The sequence below is a fragment of the Mixophyes fleayi genome, chromosome 12, assembly GCF_038048845.1.
Source record: "Mixophyes fleayi isolate aMixFle1 chromosome 12, aMixFle1.hap1, whole genome shotgun sequence".
NCBI classification, from domain to species: Eukaryota; Metazoa; Chordata; class Amphibia; order Anura; family Limnodynastidae; genus Mixophyes; species Mixophyes fleayi.
This window is the reverse complement of record NC_134413.1, coordinates 22,636,576-22,652,589: the sequence shown is the minus strand read 5'-3', so window position 1 is coordinate 22,652,589 and position 16,014 is coordinate 22,636,576. Positions and strand designations below refer to the sequence as shown.

At 35.4% G+C, this 16,014-nt stretch overlaps 1 protein-coding gene across 3 annotated transcripts in view; it reads right to left on the bottom strand.

Annotated features, from left to right (window-relative positions):
• C12H14orf39 (chromosome 12 C14orf39 homolog) overlaps nt 1-16,014 on the bottom strand; it is a 59,736-nt gene that overhangs the window by 31,709 nt on the left and 12,013 nt on the right. For all 3 annotated transcript variants that reach the window (XM_075193331.1, XM_075193332.1, XM_075193330.1), the window contains 2 exons: nt 15,172-15,298; nt 3,309-3,398 (listed from right to left, as the gene is read on the bottom strand). In XM_075193331.1, coding sequence (XP_075049432.1) covers nt 3,309-3,398; nt 15,172-15,298 — 217 coding nt within the window. The remainder of the gene's footprint in view (nt 1-3,308; nt 3,399-15,171; nt 15,299-16,014) is intronic.

The following is a 16,014-nucleotide window of genomic DNA, read 5'->3' as shown; positions in this document are numbered from 1 at the left end:
ATTAGGCAAGAATGTGCGGCCATCAGTCAGTATGTGGCCCAGAAGTTGATTGACAGCATGCCAGGGCGAATTGCAGAGGTCTTCAAAAAGAAGGGTGAACACTGCAAATATTGACTCTTTGCATATAATTAGTGTCAAAGGCTTTCAGTATACCATAGCAACAACTGAAAAAAAAAGGTCTCAAAACACTGAAGCAGCAAACTTTGTAAAAAATTATATTTGTGTCATTCTCAAAACTTTTGGCCATGACTGTACTCCACTGTAAGTTTGTGCTTGAATTTGTTAAACCTTATGAGTATTTCTAGCATCTCAAGGTTTCCTTTATAAGCTATGTTTTTGGGTATATGAGTAGTTACCTAGTCATAAAATATTTGTTTCCAGCTACGTTTACTGTTCTTATTTTCCTAAACACATAATTTTGGTTCAAACTTTAATGGATGACTTGCTCTGCTCTGACTTGCTGTAGGCAGTGGCCACTTGAAGCGTTTGACTTGATGCATTTCTTAAGAGTATTGCATGGTGATATAGCCAAACCAGAAGTCATGTTTTTGTTCAGCAGTTAATTAAGTACATCTAGATGCATGTGTCCCAGGCACCTATGCCACGCCTGTATGCATTTTTGTTGAGTGAACTTTTGAGCTCATACAGATGATGATCCACTGTTCCCTTACTGTTCAGCTAGGATTTCAGAGCCTTAACACTGCATACTTTGGTTTTGAAATGAACAGAGTCCTGCATTGGTTAAGCGTTCCACAAGTAGGGGTCCCCTGTCTTAACAGTGGATCTTACTACACATCTTTCACAAGCATTTTGCTGTTTGTCCAGAACTTGTGACAAAGCTCAGGTAAAAGTGTAACATCTTTTAGAGTACAATTTGCCCATTTGAAAGGAACACTTACTTACTTGCACCAATCTATTTGATCTAAAGGGGGGAGTTAAAGCCAGGGAAGAGATAAGTGAGATCCCAAAGAGAGATGGAAAAGGAGATGGAAAAATGCTCCCATGTTTATGTTTAGGGCTAGGCCTGGCATCTTGCAATGCTGTTCTATGCCATTCAATATCCTCGTCCAAATGTAATAAATGCTGTGACCTTTAATCAAAGCAAACAAGTGTCTGTTTATTTCAATGACTTCTGTTATTTCTGTTTTAAATGGCATTACTCAACAGAAGGCATCAATTGTTAGGCGGTTTACTTGCCTCAGTGTTAACAATCTTTATATTGAAATGCAAAATTAGGCCTTCAAATGCTGACTGTGAGACCTATAGCAAAAAGCTGCCATAGGTGAAAAGTTCCTGCTGGCTGATTTATGCAAGGAATCATTGTTGTTTTGGTACATTTCAAGTAGACAGACATCAGTGCAGGTCTTAGTAAGTAAAACAAAACTATATAACAAATATAAGAAGAGTTAAAATTTCTGTGGGTCAGATGGTGGATTATACTCTGGAAATCGGTCAAAATGTTGCTTTTGTTCTAAACATTGATTTATTCTAAAACTGTATTTAAGATAAATACCTTTACTCTAATTGTGTTTTTACACAAAGTATTTCTCATGCAGTCAGAAAGATATTCTGAATGAACTATAGATAGAACGATTTACTTTGGGCAATATGGCACCAAACTAGCGCTGCCATCTGCACTGTGCGAGACAATGACAAAGCAGAACAGTTAGATGTGAATGGGGCAATTAATGCTTTTAGTTAAGGGGTGCTCTATTACCCCGATTATTTTAAAGTCTGCTCCATCTGTATAGAGTATATAAAACAGAAATACAATAAATTATATTTCCGAAGTTTATAGAAGTTTTCAATAAGTCTTTTAAAATGTATTTTCTAAACCAATTCTTTATCCTCATTTGTACAAATGCGTGCTGCCTTAGTACACGATTGTTGCACACTATACGGATATTATTTTTAAGATCAATCACTGTTTTGCACAAATTGATTGCAAATGTTAAGAGTTCAATAATGTTGTAGCCCACTTGAAGAAAAAAAATAAATTTTCCATAATAAATCCAGTCTCTCTTGGGATTCAATTTCCCTTTCATTTGAAAAGGTATGTACTATACTGAAGAGGCTTCTGAGTGGTTTGCATCAATTCCTCTACCACAATCAACCTCCTGAGACTCACCCAGCCCTTGCCAAATAAAGCTAGTTTTAAATTGCTCAGTATTACACATTTTATAGAGTGCAATGGCATATATCTGAAATTGATGAAACCATGAAAAACATTTCTTCAACGAGTTTGCAATATGTATTTCAAAGCTAGACTTTTAGAGGGTAGCTAGCATGAGTTATATACCATCTTTATTTAAACTGTGTGTTGATTATGTCACCATTTCAAAATGGACCATTACATTAATCCAGATCATATTCTCATAAAGCACATTTGAGTGTACAATGTGGCTGTGAGAGCTGTCAACACAATGTATAGCAATGTATGGCAACATACTGACTCTTGACGTTCCAGAGACATTCTAATAACTTTTTTTTTTTACACTGTAATACTTTTTTTTAAACACATTTGTTGTTTTTTTCTTGAATGTGACCACATAACTATGCATTACCATATTTGTGGGGCATAATTATTAAATACCACATTTTTAACACTATCCCTTCCAATCCTTATCGCAAAGATAAGGATTAAATGATTGTGTGTATTTATTAAAAAAACTTCAAACAGGTACAGCAGTCACAAAAAACTGCTGTTCCTGTGAAGACTTTTATACGATCTTTTTATGGTCACTAACGCAAAGTGGCCACCTTTGCGATGGTGACCGGATGGGAGAGCAATAAGATGCGGTGAGGGTTCCGAAGATCCCTATACTGCAATGCTCTCCCCATAGAGCAGAGCTGCAAAATTACACACATGGTAATGTACACCAGACTGAGATGGCATACATTACTGTATGTGTAAATAGCTTTTTATTACTTATTAAACTGCAGTAAATAGCAGTCCCCATAGACATCTATGGGGATTGCTTTGTATTTCTGGAAAAAATGCAAAGCAGAGGCAGTGTTAATACATTTGCATGATACTTAGATTTGCATCTGTTCCCTGAAAAACTGCAGTTTTTCGTGAAAATAATGATTAATAAATAGGCCTCTTAGGACTTTATATGAACATAGGAACCTGTCATATATAAATATATTTTACAATTATTACATACTGGACCCTGTAAGAGCTGCTATTATAAGAGCATGGTATAAAGGTTGTCCATGTTCCCTCATAATTACTGATGTTAAGCATAAGTCTATTCTTGCCATTGTCATTATAATTAAAAGTCATCATACAAAATGTATATTCATACTTATCATTTTCAGATGTATTTATTGCACTGTCCAACTGACTTTGAAGAAATGCTTCTTCTCTGGAAAAAAGTGTGCAAGTAGGTGTACACCTGAAAAATTAAAATAAAAAATATAACCACCAAGTTCCACTTCTGTAAAATGCTAATACTTTTCGCTTTTTATTTAATCTAAAACATAAACATGTGTGTTTGGGCTTCGGCGTATTGAAAATAGTACTATATTCTACACAATATTTCCTTGGTACTTTATATGCACAAACTATTAATGTGTTAAATGAACAAGATGATCAAGTCTGATCTACACTCTCACACCCGGTAAAGCTTTAACAGATGGAGGTGTACTAGGATAGTGTCTGATTTGAGTATGCTCTTATGATGATGGAACCGGAATCTGTTTTTTTATCTATTCAAACAGGTTATGTATTTTATAGTCAGAATCTTTCAGCCAAAGCAGCACCATTATCTTATGAGTAGAAATTTTTCCTTCCAGTATCTTTTGGATGCTTTACAACCAAGGCTTCATGGGGCACATTTTAAAGGGGCTATTCAGTCCCAAACTGTATAATTATTACCAAAGTCAGAATAAAGTTTTTCCTTTTTAACCTCTTTTGCCTTTGATACTTGCCAAGTTACTTTATTCTGTACATTTATATATATATATATATATATATATATATATATATATATATATATATATATATATATATATATATTTATATATATATATATATGTAAATATAAGTAAGGTGACAAAATAATATGACAGTGCTGCATGTTTTTTAAAAGGAAAACATCTTACAGATTTGAAACTACCAGCTCAGTCATAATTTGATAAAAACATCTTTCTAAAATATAGTAATTTACGTCTAGCATTATTTTTAAAACATCTTACACAAGCAAATAACCTATAACTACATAGTCTTATGTCTATTTTGTTTCCATCCATGTTGGATTCTATTAGCCAAGTTTAAATCAGTGTTTCCAAACCCAGTCCTCCAATAGTGCATGTTTTCCATATCTCTTTGCTGTAGCACATGTGTATTTATTACTGACTGACACGTTTTGAAAGATCCACAGATGGTACTATTATTTCACTTGTGACCTGGAAAACATGCACTATTAAAGGTTCCTGAGGACTGGGTTTTAAATCATTAACTTTTAGGTCTAAATGAATGGATTCTAGTACAAGAAATATCAATTAGACAAATGTTGCCTGTATTCAAAATTGGCTATTCTTATAATCACCTAAGTTGACAAGAATCCTGAACATCCACCCTAAACCACCACAGGTTTTCAAACTCTGCAATTTAAGCCATTTGTTCACCACCTGCGATTAGACTACAAAAGTATCAGCAATCTTATTCATTATATTATAATGACACCTCTATGAGTCAGAGGAAACACTTGTGCCATAGTGTGCATCAAACATATTTTCCTCAGAACAACCCTAGTACTAAGTGCCCTCTGACACTACTTGCTTATTAAAGAGCAGCGCACCACAAGGTCTCTCACTTGAGTCCTCCTCCAGTGCCAATTTGCGGATAATATGATCTACATATGCAGCCCAGGACCATATGGGTCTCCGATATGTTTGGATTGTATCTGACTATTCTTGCCATTTTATGTTGTCTTACTTTTAGTTTACCACTATTTACAGCTCAGGGTTTAGTCTCTAATTTATCTTTATATGGACCAGTCTTTCTTTAAACCTATACTACTATACAAGATAAGGGAGCAACTGATTACCAGTAAGCACATAGTGCTCTATTGGTAAATATTGTTAAGATGACACATTTATATTTACTGCAGTGGTGTTCCTCATGACTGAATTTGCAAAAAAATTATTCCACATTTCTGTTCTAAAAAACATTTCAAATAAAAATTTGTATTGAGTGCATATGGAGTCAGTGTTTGAACATATACACTCCATCTGTCCCTTGGTCATTGTAATATTTCTTCAATGTTTTTTTATTTGATTCAATACCTAAATATTTAGTCAAGGAGGCTTTTAGAGAATTGATGGGACTTCCTTAAAATGGTGTGGTACAGAGTTATTTGTGACCCCCCTTTTTTATGTTCCTCATGTTTGGCCCAACATATTTTAAAAGGACATGAAATTCTCCCAATATATTGATTTCCACATGAACATTCTATTAGGTAAACATTTTTTTGCTATTGCAGGCAATGGATTGTTTTAAGAGAAAGATGCGGCCATTCAAGGTAGAAAACTATTCTACTACTATTCTATTTGAACTTTTACAAGCAATGCATGTGTCACATCTATGGAACACTTTAATTTAATATAATATAATATTTTTCTTTATAGTACAGAGCACTCATGACTAATTTGTTTGTTTGTTAAATTATGTATTTTACAACACATGAAAATGCGCTTTTCTGCAATAATTTTTGCTAAATTTTGATCTTTACACATCAGATTCCAATGTTTTCTAAAAATGTTTAAATTTGTTTCTGCTGTACATTGTACTCTGTAATAAATGGCAATTCATATCTATTTGCCCCACCCTCCTTCTTTTTGGGAACTAACAATGTTTCTTCACCTCTGGTTTTCACCTCCTCAAAGGCTTTATTTTGGAGGGATAACCTTTTCTTACAAATTGACCTTTCAATTCTTCTGCTTGTGACATAAACAGTGCGTTAAAGTGCAATCATTTTCTTATTAGCTGACCCCTTGAGCCACTTATTCAAGTGAATAAGAATCATTAAAAACGTTTGAGCAGGCGTCTGTGGGATTAATGTAGTTTTCGTATGACTCTAGAATACATATATCAATATTTTATATATATATATATATATATATATATATATATATATATATATATTTACTTTATTAATAGAATATGTCAATTTGATATTGACAGAATTATTGTACAAAATAATCCAACTCCTCTTTCATTCCTCTCTGGATGAAAAAAAATATTTTCAATATAATGGAACCAGGATATCAGGTTTTCCCCAGGTGCATACTTATCCCAAATCCCAGTGGCCCATGTACAAGTTTCCCTACCTTAAGAAGGCCAATAAATGAGGGGATGTTAAATAGTCGATCATACAAGTTTGTGCTCACTATTCTATTATACAATCTGAGAGACTAATCACGAGATGATTTAATTAAGTACGTATTATCTAGTACATCACACAAAAGATTTCTTAGTGGAGGTAAAACCATAAGAGTCCAAGGAAATCTCCAAAATAGCAGTAGGCAGCCAAATTACCACAGTTCCTCAGCATGTTTTACCCAGGCTAGAAAGGCTAACATGACCTCATCAGAAAAAGAAATCTGGTGTATGCTGTACTGGCTGGAAGCAACATCCTAACAGATCAGCTGGTTTTATTATATTTTGCTGTACATACATTATTTTTACTTTGACTATTAAAATGTATAATGAATATATTACACTATGTCTGCTCTTCCATTTTTGGAACTATGTGAAAGTTGGTGACTCCTATGTCACTATTTGTTGAGATAATCTTGGTTCACAATCTGCACATTGGTAAAATGCTAACTTGCATGGAGCACTTTATATAATTAGAAATCATATTATTTATTATTTTTGCTGCACTATGTATTTAATACTTTTAGAATTTGTTTCTTTGTGCTTGTGGGGAGAGAAAAAAAAGTGATTTTGATGAAAGGTGAAATTATAGAAATACAAAGGGGTTTCTAGGATGAATGCAAAAAAGAAAGGTAGAGTACAAAATCTTGGTGCCAGACCAGAAATATTCACACACAGGTCACATAGCTAAAAGACCAGTGATTATCAAAGCCAAAACAAATATGTACACCCAAATCCCTTTCAACCTCTGACTGTGCGCATCCCCAATGTTTAGAGAAAAAGGGGAGAGAGGAAGTTACATAAGAGCACATCTAAATTGACATTGAGAGGAATTTTTATTTTGTCTATTAAAGAATTGATGACCGCACCAAATTTTTAAAAAGTTCCCATCATAGGCCTCAGAAAATCAATATTTCAAATGGACAATTAAGATGGCTTAAAAGAAATTGATCCTTAAAGAGAAATTTGAATTTCAAGCTAGAGATTTGATCTAGTAAATAATGCTTATAAACAAGTCAGTACTGTAGATAGAGATATTTTAAGCTCTGGTCTTAATCATCCTAACAAAGCAAAAGCAGAACTTAGTGTTCATTTCTAACTACAATAAAATTTCCCATGACACTAAGAAAATTAGCAAGAATTTTCCAAAGCTAAAACAAGATTCAGGTTTAGAGTTGTATCTTCCTGATAATCATGTGGTTTACCTCCCTTTTTAAAGACAATCTTAATAAAATGGTGGCTCCTAATACTATGAACACCAGTCGCATCAACTTAATATTCCGACAACAGCACCATGACTTTGACGTCTTCTACCCTTCTTTCCCCTTTTTCCTACTTCCCAAATCTCTACTTATTATCTACCCCCTACATTGCTCTCTTAACGAGCCATATGGCCATCTAGTTTGTCTATGGCAAATGGTTTTTCATTAGTAGTGAACGCCTACATTATAATCGAGATATGAGGTATGTTAAAATGTGTATTGATAAACATCATTAGCAACATCAATGTGTACAACTAGAACATTATGTATTATTATCTAACATTATGCATCACTTATTTCCCCTCTGTTTTGCTTTCTGCAGAGTAGATATAGTTTTATCTTAAAGCACATTTTAGTCATAATTAGAGCCCCATTGGTCATCATTTATCAGCTTTGTGATTTATTTAGATTCTAACTGATGTTGATGTACAATTTTTATTGTATATTACTGGGTTATTGAAAATATGTGAGTTATACATAAAGCCTATATTATGTATTTGTATTTAGATAATCCCCTTGGTTTGAAGTAGCCCTGATTCTATGTATAATTATTCTGGATAGAGAGATTTAGTTTTAATATAGTAAACATTACTTGGATGGGTATTTTTAAAATGACTCCTCCCTCAGGGTCATGACAGATTTGTTATGGTGGGCTAAGTAGAATCATTCAACTAATCTTAGAATATAAAACTGCTAATATGAGCACTATCTGTAGGACAATCAATGTATTTATTCTTTTAAGACTTCTTCTGAATACGTCTTTTCAAAAAAGATAAAAATAATGTTAGAATTAAAATATTATGAATTAGTGTTTTTGGGGAGAAGATATCCCAAACTTTAATTTAATAATAAGTATTGCCATTGACCACAAACAACAATGGAAAAATTATTTAGTGGTCAGTTGGTTATTGTATTAAATATGGATGTAGATATATATTTAATATTTACATTTTGTAGGTATGTTGGAGCTATTGAAATCTACTTAACTGGTCTTTGAATCAGTTGTGATCTAAGAACTCCACTGTTGTGGTCCATCCTTGACCCACTCCTGGATTTTGCTCCCTCCACTTCACCGAAACTGCTCTCACTAAGGTCACTAACAAACTTTTCTTTGCTAAATCTAAGAGACACTTTTCTCTTCTAATCCTTCTCAATCTCACTGCTGTCTTCGATACCATTGACCAATACCTCCGTTTAGCAAACTCTCCAATGTATAGACCTCTGTGACACTGTCCTCACCTGGTTTTCCGCTCCTTTTCAGTCTCTACACCCGACTCCACACCCCCACCCTTCCCTTACTTGTCGGAGTTACCCAATGATCCATTCTTGGCCCCCTGCTCTTCTCACTCTACACTTTTTTCCTAGTGACCTCGTAAACTCATTTGGCATCCAGTGCTACCTGTATGCTGATGACACCCAAATCTATCTTTCCTCCCATGAACTATCCCCTTCCCTTATGTCTCGTGTCTCCTGCTGTCTCTTGGCTATCTCTGCTTCGTTGTCACAGAGCTTTCTTTAAGTCAATATTTCCAAAATTGAAATAATCATCTTCGCCGTCTCCAGGTGTACCTCAACTTTCTCTCTTTCTGTTGATGATACTAACCTCTTTTTTATCCCTCAAGTTAACCCTCCTAGGAGGTTATCCTCGACTTCTCCCTCTATTTCAAACCTTACTTTCAGTCCCTCTCCAAATCCTGCCATCTCCATGTCCGGAATATATCCAAGATTCATCCTTATCTCACCACAAAATGCTTATTCACTCCATTGCAATCTCTCACCTTGATTACTGTAACCTCCTTCTCTCTGACCTTCTTAACTCCCGCCTTGCCCCTCTCAAGTCTAAACTCAATGCTGCTGTCCACCTTATTTTCACTCCCGCCGCTCTGTCTCTGATGTCTTTCTATACCAGTCGCTATATAGGCTTTGCGTGGCCTACAGAATTACATTTAAACTCCTCAGTCTCACCTAAAAAAGCTCTTAACCAATCCTCTCCCACCTACATCTCCAACCTCATCTCTACCCACACTCATTGCCATCCCTCCCACTCTGCAAACGGCCCCCGTACTACCACACTGATTAACTCTTTCCACTCCTGCTTACAAGACTTCGGCCAGGCTGCTCCCCTCTTTCCTTATTATTGTAGATTTGTAAGGCGCACAGTGCTCCACAGTGCTGGACAGTATGGAAAACAGTACATACATAAAACAGGGACATACAAGGTAGACAAAATAAATGCAGACATGGAAACAAAGGGTATGAAGGACCCTGCTCTATAGAGAGCTTACATTCTAAATGGAAGAGGGCACAGCTGAAACAAGAGGAGCTAGTGTGGAGATTGGGATAGTTGTGAGGGTGCATTAGTGTGAATAGTGTTATCGAGGATAAGGTCACCTCTAAAAAAGAGATACGTTTTCAAAGAGCTTCTAAAGATATGAAGGCTGTCTTGGAAAGTCTGACTGAGCGTAGGGAATTCCATAAGTGGGGAGCAGTACGGGAGAAGTCTTGGAAACGGGAGTATGAAGTGGTTACCAGAGACGAGACAAGATGAAGATGAGAGGTAGATCTAAGAGGGCGGGAGGGAGAATATTTTGATATGAGATTTGAGATGTATGCAGGGGTAGTGTTGTTGAGGGTTTTGTAGGTAAGGGTGAGTAATATGAATTTGATATTGAAAGACACAGGGAGCCAGTGTAGGGATTTGCAAAGTAGTGCAGCAGATGTGGAGCGGTGAAAGAGGAAGATCAGTCTTACAGCAGAATTTTGGCTGGATTGAAGTGTGGATATATGGGTGTCAGGAATGTCAGATAGCAGGAGGTTGCAATAGTCAAGACGGGAGATGATGAGAGAATGGATAAGAGTTTTGGTAGCAGGTTGAGTAAGAAAAGGACGTATTCTGGCAATGTTTTTTTTAAGGAGTCGACAGGACTGGGAGAGAGTCTGGATGTGAGGAATAAAGCAGAGGGTAGGATTCAAGTGTGACACATAGGCGGTGGGCTTGGAAAACCAAGAAATTGTGGTGTTATTGACAGTGAGGGAAGATAATAAGCTCAGTTTTGGACATATTGAGCTTTAGGTACCGTTGGGACATCCATGTGGAGATAGCAGAAAGATAGTTGGTTACAAGAGATAGTACAGAACGAGAGAGGTCAGGGGAAGAGATATAGATTTGGGTGTCATCAGCGTAGAGATGGTATTGGAGGCCGAATGAGCAAATTAGTGCCCCAACAGAAGAGGTGTACAATGAAAGAAGTAAAAGGCGAAGAACGGAGTCTTGTGGGACCCCAACAGACAGTGAGAGTGGAGGGGAGGATGTCCCAGAGGTAGAAACACTAAAGGAGTGGTTTGATAGGAAGAAAGTGAACCAGGAAAGAACTGTGTCATGAAGGTCAATGGAGTGAAGGGTGTGACGGAGAAGAGGGTGATCAACACTATCAAAAGCAGCAGAGAGTTCCAGAAGAATGAGTATGGAGAAGTTTCTTTTCAAGAAATGTCCTTGTGTTCTCCTTCTACTATTCCATCACCCTCTGTACCTCTAGCCCAGTTTTTTTGAGCCTAGACATACTTCAAGTTTTGGTTTCTATTGCCAATTAATATTATCATTATTATTAATAATAATAATAATAATAATAATAATAATAATAATATTATTATTATTATTATTATTATGCATTGGTGAAATGGTGTATCTCAAAAGGTTTTATGATTTTTTTAGTATTTACAGTTTTTTTGAGCCTAGACATACTTCAAGTTTTGGTTTCTACTGACAATTAATATTATCATTATTATTATCATTAATAATAATAATAATAATAATAATAATAATAATATTATGCATTGGTGAAATGGTGTATCTTGAAAGGTTTTATGATTTTTTTAGTATTTACAGTTACACATTTAGGGCCTGAGTCATTGAGGAAAGTAAGGCAAAACAAGAAGTAAATGTTCTCCGGGACAAACCATGTTACAATGCAAGGGGTGCAAATTAGTTTATTATTTTGCACATAAGTTAAATATTGCCTGTTTTCTCATCTAGCACACAAATACTTGATAGCTTTATTTATACACTGAAATTTAAAATTGATCTAGGACATGTCCTACCCCAACTATAAATCTGTCCTCACATTTTAAATTTATCTCCCCCTTCAATGCAACATGGTTTTGTCCAGTAGCAAAGTTACTCCTTTTTTATGCTTTGCTCTCCTTAATGACTCAGGTCTTTAGAGTAATGAACAAAGTTATTTTTAGTTATAAAATATTATTTGGAGATATCTATATTCCAATATGTTCCATATTGGAGATATTATAATTAGTTCTGTCTATACAAAAAAATAACTTTCTATTTACAATCTATATAGATAATCCTTACAAAGGGTATTTGCAACTATTACAAGATATAGACTGAGTTCAGATCCTGAGCATTACACCCAGGACACAGAACAGAATAAACAGCACTATGCAATATAAGAACAGACACAGAAAACTCTACCCAGAATATACATGAAATGAAACAATACTGTGCTTTAATAGCCATTATAAGTGGGTATCTTATAATAGTTGTAGGGTTATTCCACGTCAAATCAACACAATTTTAGAAAAAAATATTACTTACATTCACTAATTTCAATTAAATTTGGTATAATAAATGCTGCCATGGGTTTAAAGAAAACCCTTACATTTTAGGCTGATATGTACACTGGTTTGAAGTTATATGTCTTTAAAGCTGTTTTCTTTAACAAAAAACTTGATTTTAACGCTTTTTAAAATTGCATTTGTAGCTCACCCGAATGAGCTAGAGAGATGGGCAAAGTCTCATTTTAAACCTCTTTTTTAAAGGCTATAATATAATATATAACACAGCATTATGTTTGAATAAAATTTAACATGTAACATTTTCAAAATCAAAATTCTGATTTTCTAAAAAAAAACATTTTGAATTTTTTAAAAAAACATCAATTTTTCATACTGTTGTTAATAAATCCCCAAAGTTTTATTTTGGGATCATGATGGGATCATCTGCTGCAAGAGCTTTCAGTTTTGAGCAATTCCTTAAAATAGTGTTTATTGAGGCACTATATATCTGAGAAAATCAACAAAACAATATTGTTTCCAGTTGAGTTCATTAGAGGAATGCACGTTCCTCTTCAGGTGCGTTTGGTGATGAGATTTTACAGACAGCGCCGGTTCCCACTTCTGCACAGGCGTGTAAACTTAAATGGAAAGATACTCTATGTGGAAAAACACTTCAATTGTGTTGAATAGGCCTGCCTTTTACATGGACAGGTTAGGTTTGGGTGGACTTTACTTAGTGAAGAAAAGACCCTTTGCCACTAATTTAAGCCCACCCAAACCTTACCTGACCCTGGACCATTCGTGTCACATTTGAAAAAGCGGAGTGTTTAATTACAATGGAGTATCAGACTGGGGGAATGTGTAAAAGGAGCACGGACGAATAGCAACTTGGCGAAGTGGTGCTGGGAGGGAGAGACACAGCAGATTGGGAGCAACACTGTACTCTCAAGAAGCCTCAGTCACCCAGCCAGCTAGAGAAGAAAAAGCACAGCCCATGAGGCTTCTGCTGAGTTCCATGGGTGAGAGGAGCATGTGATATGTTCCTCCAATTGGAGCTTAGCACAGGCTCCTCTTACCCCTCAGTAGAGTCTCATGGGAATTATTTCCCCAAATCCCTGGCAGCCCAGTCCAAGCCTACTGTGGTATTTAAATTGGTTTAGAGCAGTGTTGTCAGTGGTTGGTGTTTAAATTGGTTTAGAGAAGTCAAGAAGAATAAGGATGGAGGAAAGTGACAGGTAACTTATTATTTCAACCCATTTAAAAAGGCTAATCATACTTCTAATAAGAAGGGGTTGAGAACTGTTTCAAAATGGATGTTTAAATTATTTTCTGAAATGCCAAAAATTTGGTCCAGCTGCAGAAAACAACTTGGGACACTTCGAAAAGAGCAGAGGGTCACTGTTCAGTTCCTCAAGATAATGTAGTATTAGCTCCCACTTGCTGACATCAGAGGGTATGTAATCATTCTCTATGACAACAAATGGTGGCTTGCATTTATTCTGGAGAAAGATGAAAACATTGATCAAGTGAAAGTGACATTCCACCATCCAGCTGGTCCATCACCATCTTTATCATATCCAAGGAAACCAAATGTTTTATGGATTACTATGGTAGATGTTCTGTGTAAGGTGTATCCGTTAACTCCAACAGGTTGAATATACACCCTATCTGAAATAGAAATACTAAAAACAAATGAAGCCCTCAGCCAGTTCCAACACATAAAGTAGCACCATTCATCCAAAGCAGCAGTGCCAAATGGTAGTGATATGTAGTAATAAGAAGAGCTACAAATGTAAATTAAAAAAACGTTAAAAGCTAATTTTTCGCTAAAAAAGTGCAACTTTAAAAGGTGTATAACTTCAAAACCAATGCACATATCAGGCTAGTATTTGGGGATTTTCTTTACACCCATGACAGCATTTATTATACCAAGTTTCATTACAATCTGAAATTGTCGGTTTGAAACCCTGTGTTGATTTGATGTGGAATGACCCTGTAGCGATGTAATGATGTTGCAAAGTTTCAATACATTATGACTTACTTTATCCGACACACTGTATGAAGCAAAAAATCCCACCACTGCAGTCTGTGTACATGCATTACAGTACACAGTACCAATAATCTGGTGATAGGCAAAACACTGGAGACGTGTCAACAAATTCCTCTGGAATCTCAGTATGATACTTTCTACTTGCTAGACAATTGGACCATACAAATGGAATAGGATGATGCCAAATTAATCCACCATTTTATTTAACACATTTATGTTATTTGTACATTGTCAAACTGAAAAAACAATTAACTGAGTTTTTTTTGTCCGTTCACATCCACCATGTGATATTACATGCTAGTTTGTACTAGGCTACAGCACCTCACACATTGTGCTACACACATCACAAATACTTATGCTCTTATTCCTGAAATTTCTAGTGTCCCAACAAATTCACAACAAAAATGACTTTATCGACAATATTTTACATCTCAACAGTCCCTATATTTCTCTAGCACTTAATCTCCAAAAATACAACTCACGCTTTGTGGTTTGGTTTCATGTGATAAGCAAATTTCTTACAATGACACAAATAAACTTTGTATAAAATATTTAAAAAAAAATATTTAAATACGTTGTAAAAATATTTAAAATAATTATACTATAAAAGACAATTTACTAATTATGCTATTACTATACTATATTAAGGGGGAATTCAATTAGCCACGAAGTTCCTCAGAACATTGCGGATGAGCACTCCTACCGTTACTACGGTATAAATATCCGCTCATTTTTCCTCGCACCTCTATGGGGCATGAGGAAAAGTGAGCAGATATTGCTGTAAAAATATCAGCAAATGTGTCTCAGGAAATGTTGGGAGACACTTTGCAGCTAATTAAATTCCCTCCTAAATATAACACTTTTTAACTCAGGTATTTTTGCTAGTTATTATTGATCATACTTACAACAGAGATAACTGTGAAGGTTGCGCTAAGTATTTTTGTAAATCCAAAATAGTTTCTTCACTTAAGCCTATATCTTTTTGTAGAGCAAATATCTGTTGTTTTTCATGCAAAGTTTTAGCAGAATAGTCTGTGAATTGAAAATAAATTATAAAAACAACCATTGACTAAATTAACGTGAGTTTTAAATTGGCAATTTAATAATACTAAATACACAGAACAGATAATACAGAAGAGGTGTTTGTTCTGGAGCCCTCAATACAGATATTCTCCTTAGGTTCCCATAGACAGGGTAATGCGGATGCCAGGTCTGCCCTCCAGCAGCCAGCTTTCACTAAACACACACAAACAAACAAGTGTATGTTCAAATCTGAAATATCTGACAATTTGGTGCTCAGACATGGTAGGATGATGATCACACATCATCATTGCTAATCGTCAGACCAAATTTACAAACAATCTCATTTGACATATTACTGCAGTCAATGCAAAGTTGTATGCATTTTAGTGGGGTTCCTTACTGTGCATAGGGACGCACAGCCGATTCCACTCCTAAGTGGAAGAGATTGGGTCTTGTCCAATAATTTTATAGGACAGGAAGTGTATTTCTAGGTGCACTTTGCTGCTCAGTGTAAAATGATTATTCAAACACACAAAAATGCCCCAATTAATAAAGATACCCCTTTCATTAAAATCAATTTTTCTCTTTTTCTCTTAATACTGCTCGATTTAGCTTCATTTATTGCTTAACTCAATGACAAGAGTTAAAGGACTTTGGGACAGTCCTTTTGCAGTGTGGCACTCCTCTCCACAGCAAGGAACACAACTTAAAAAGAAAAGCATGAT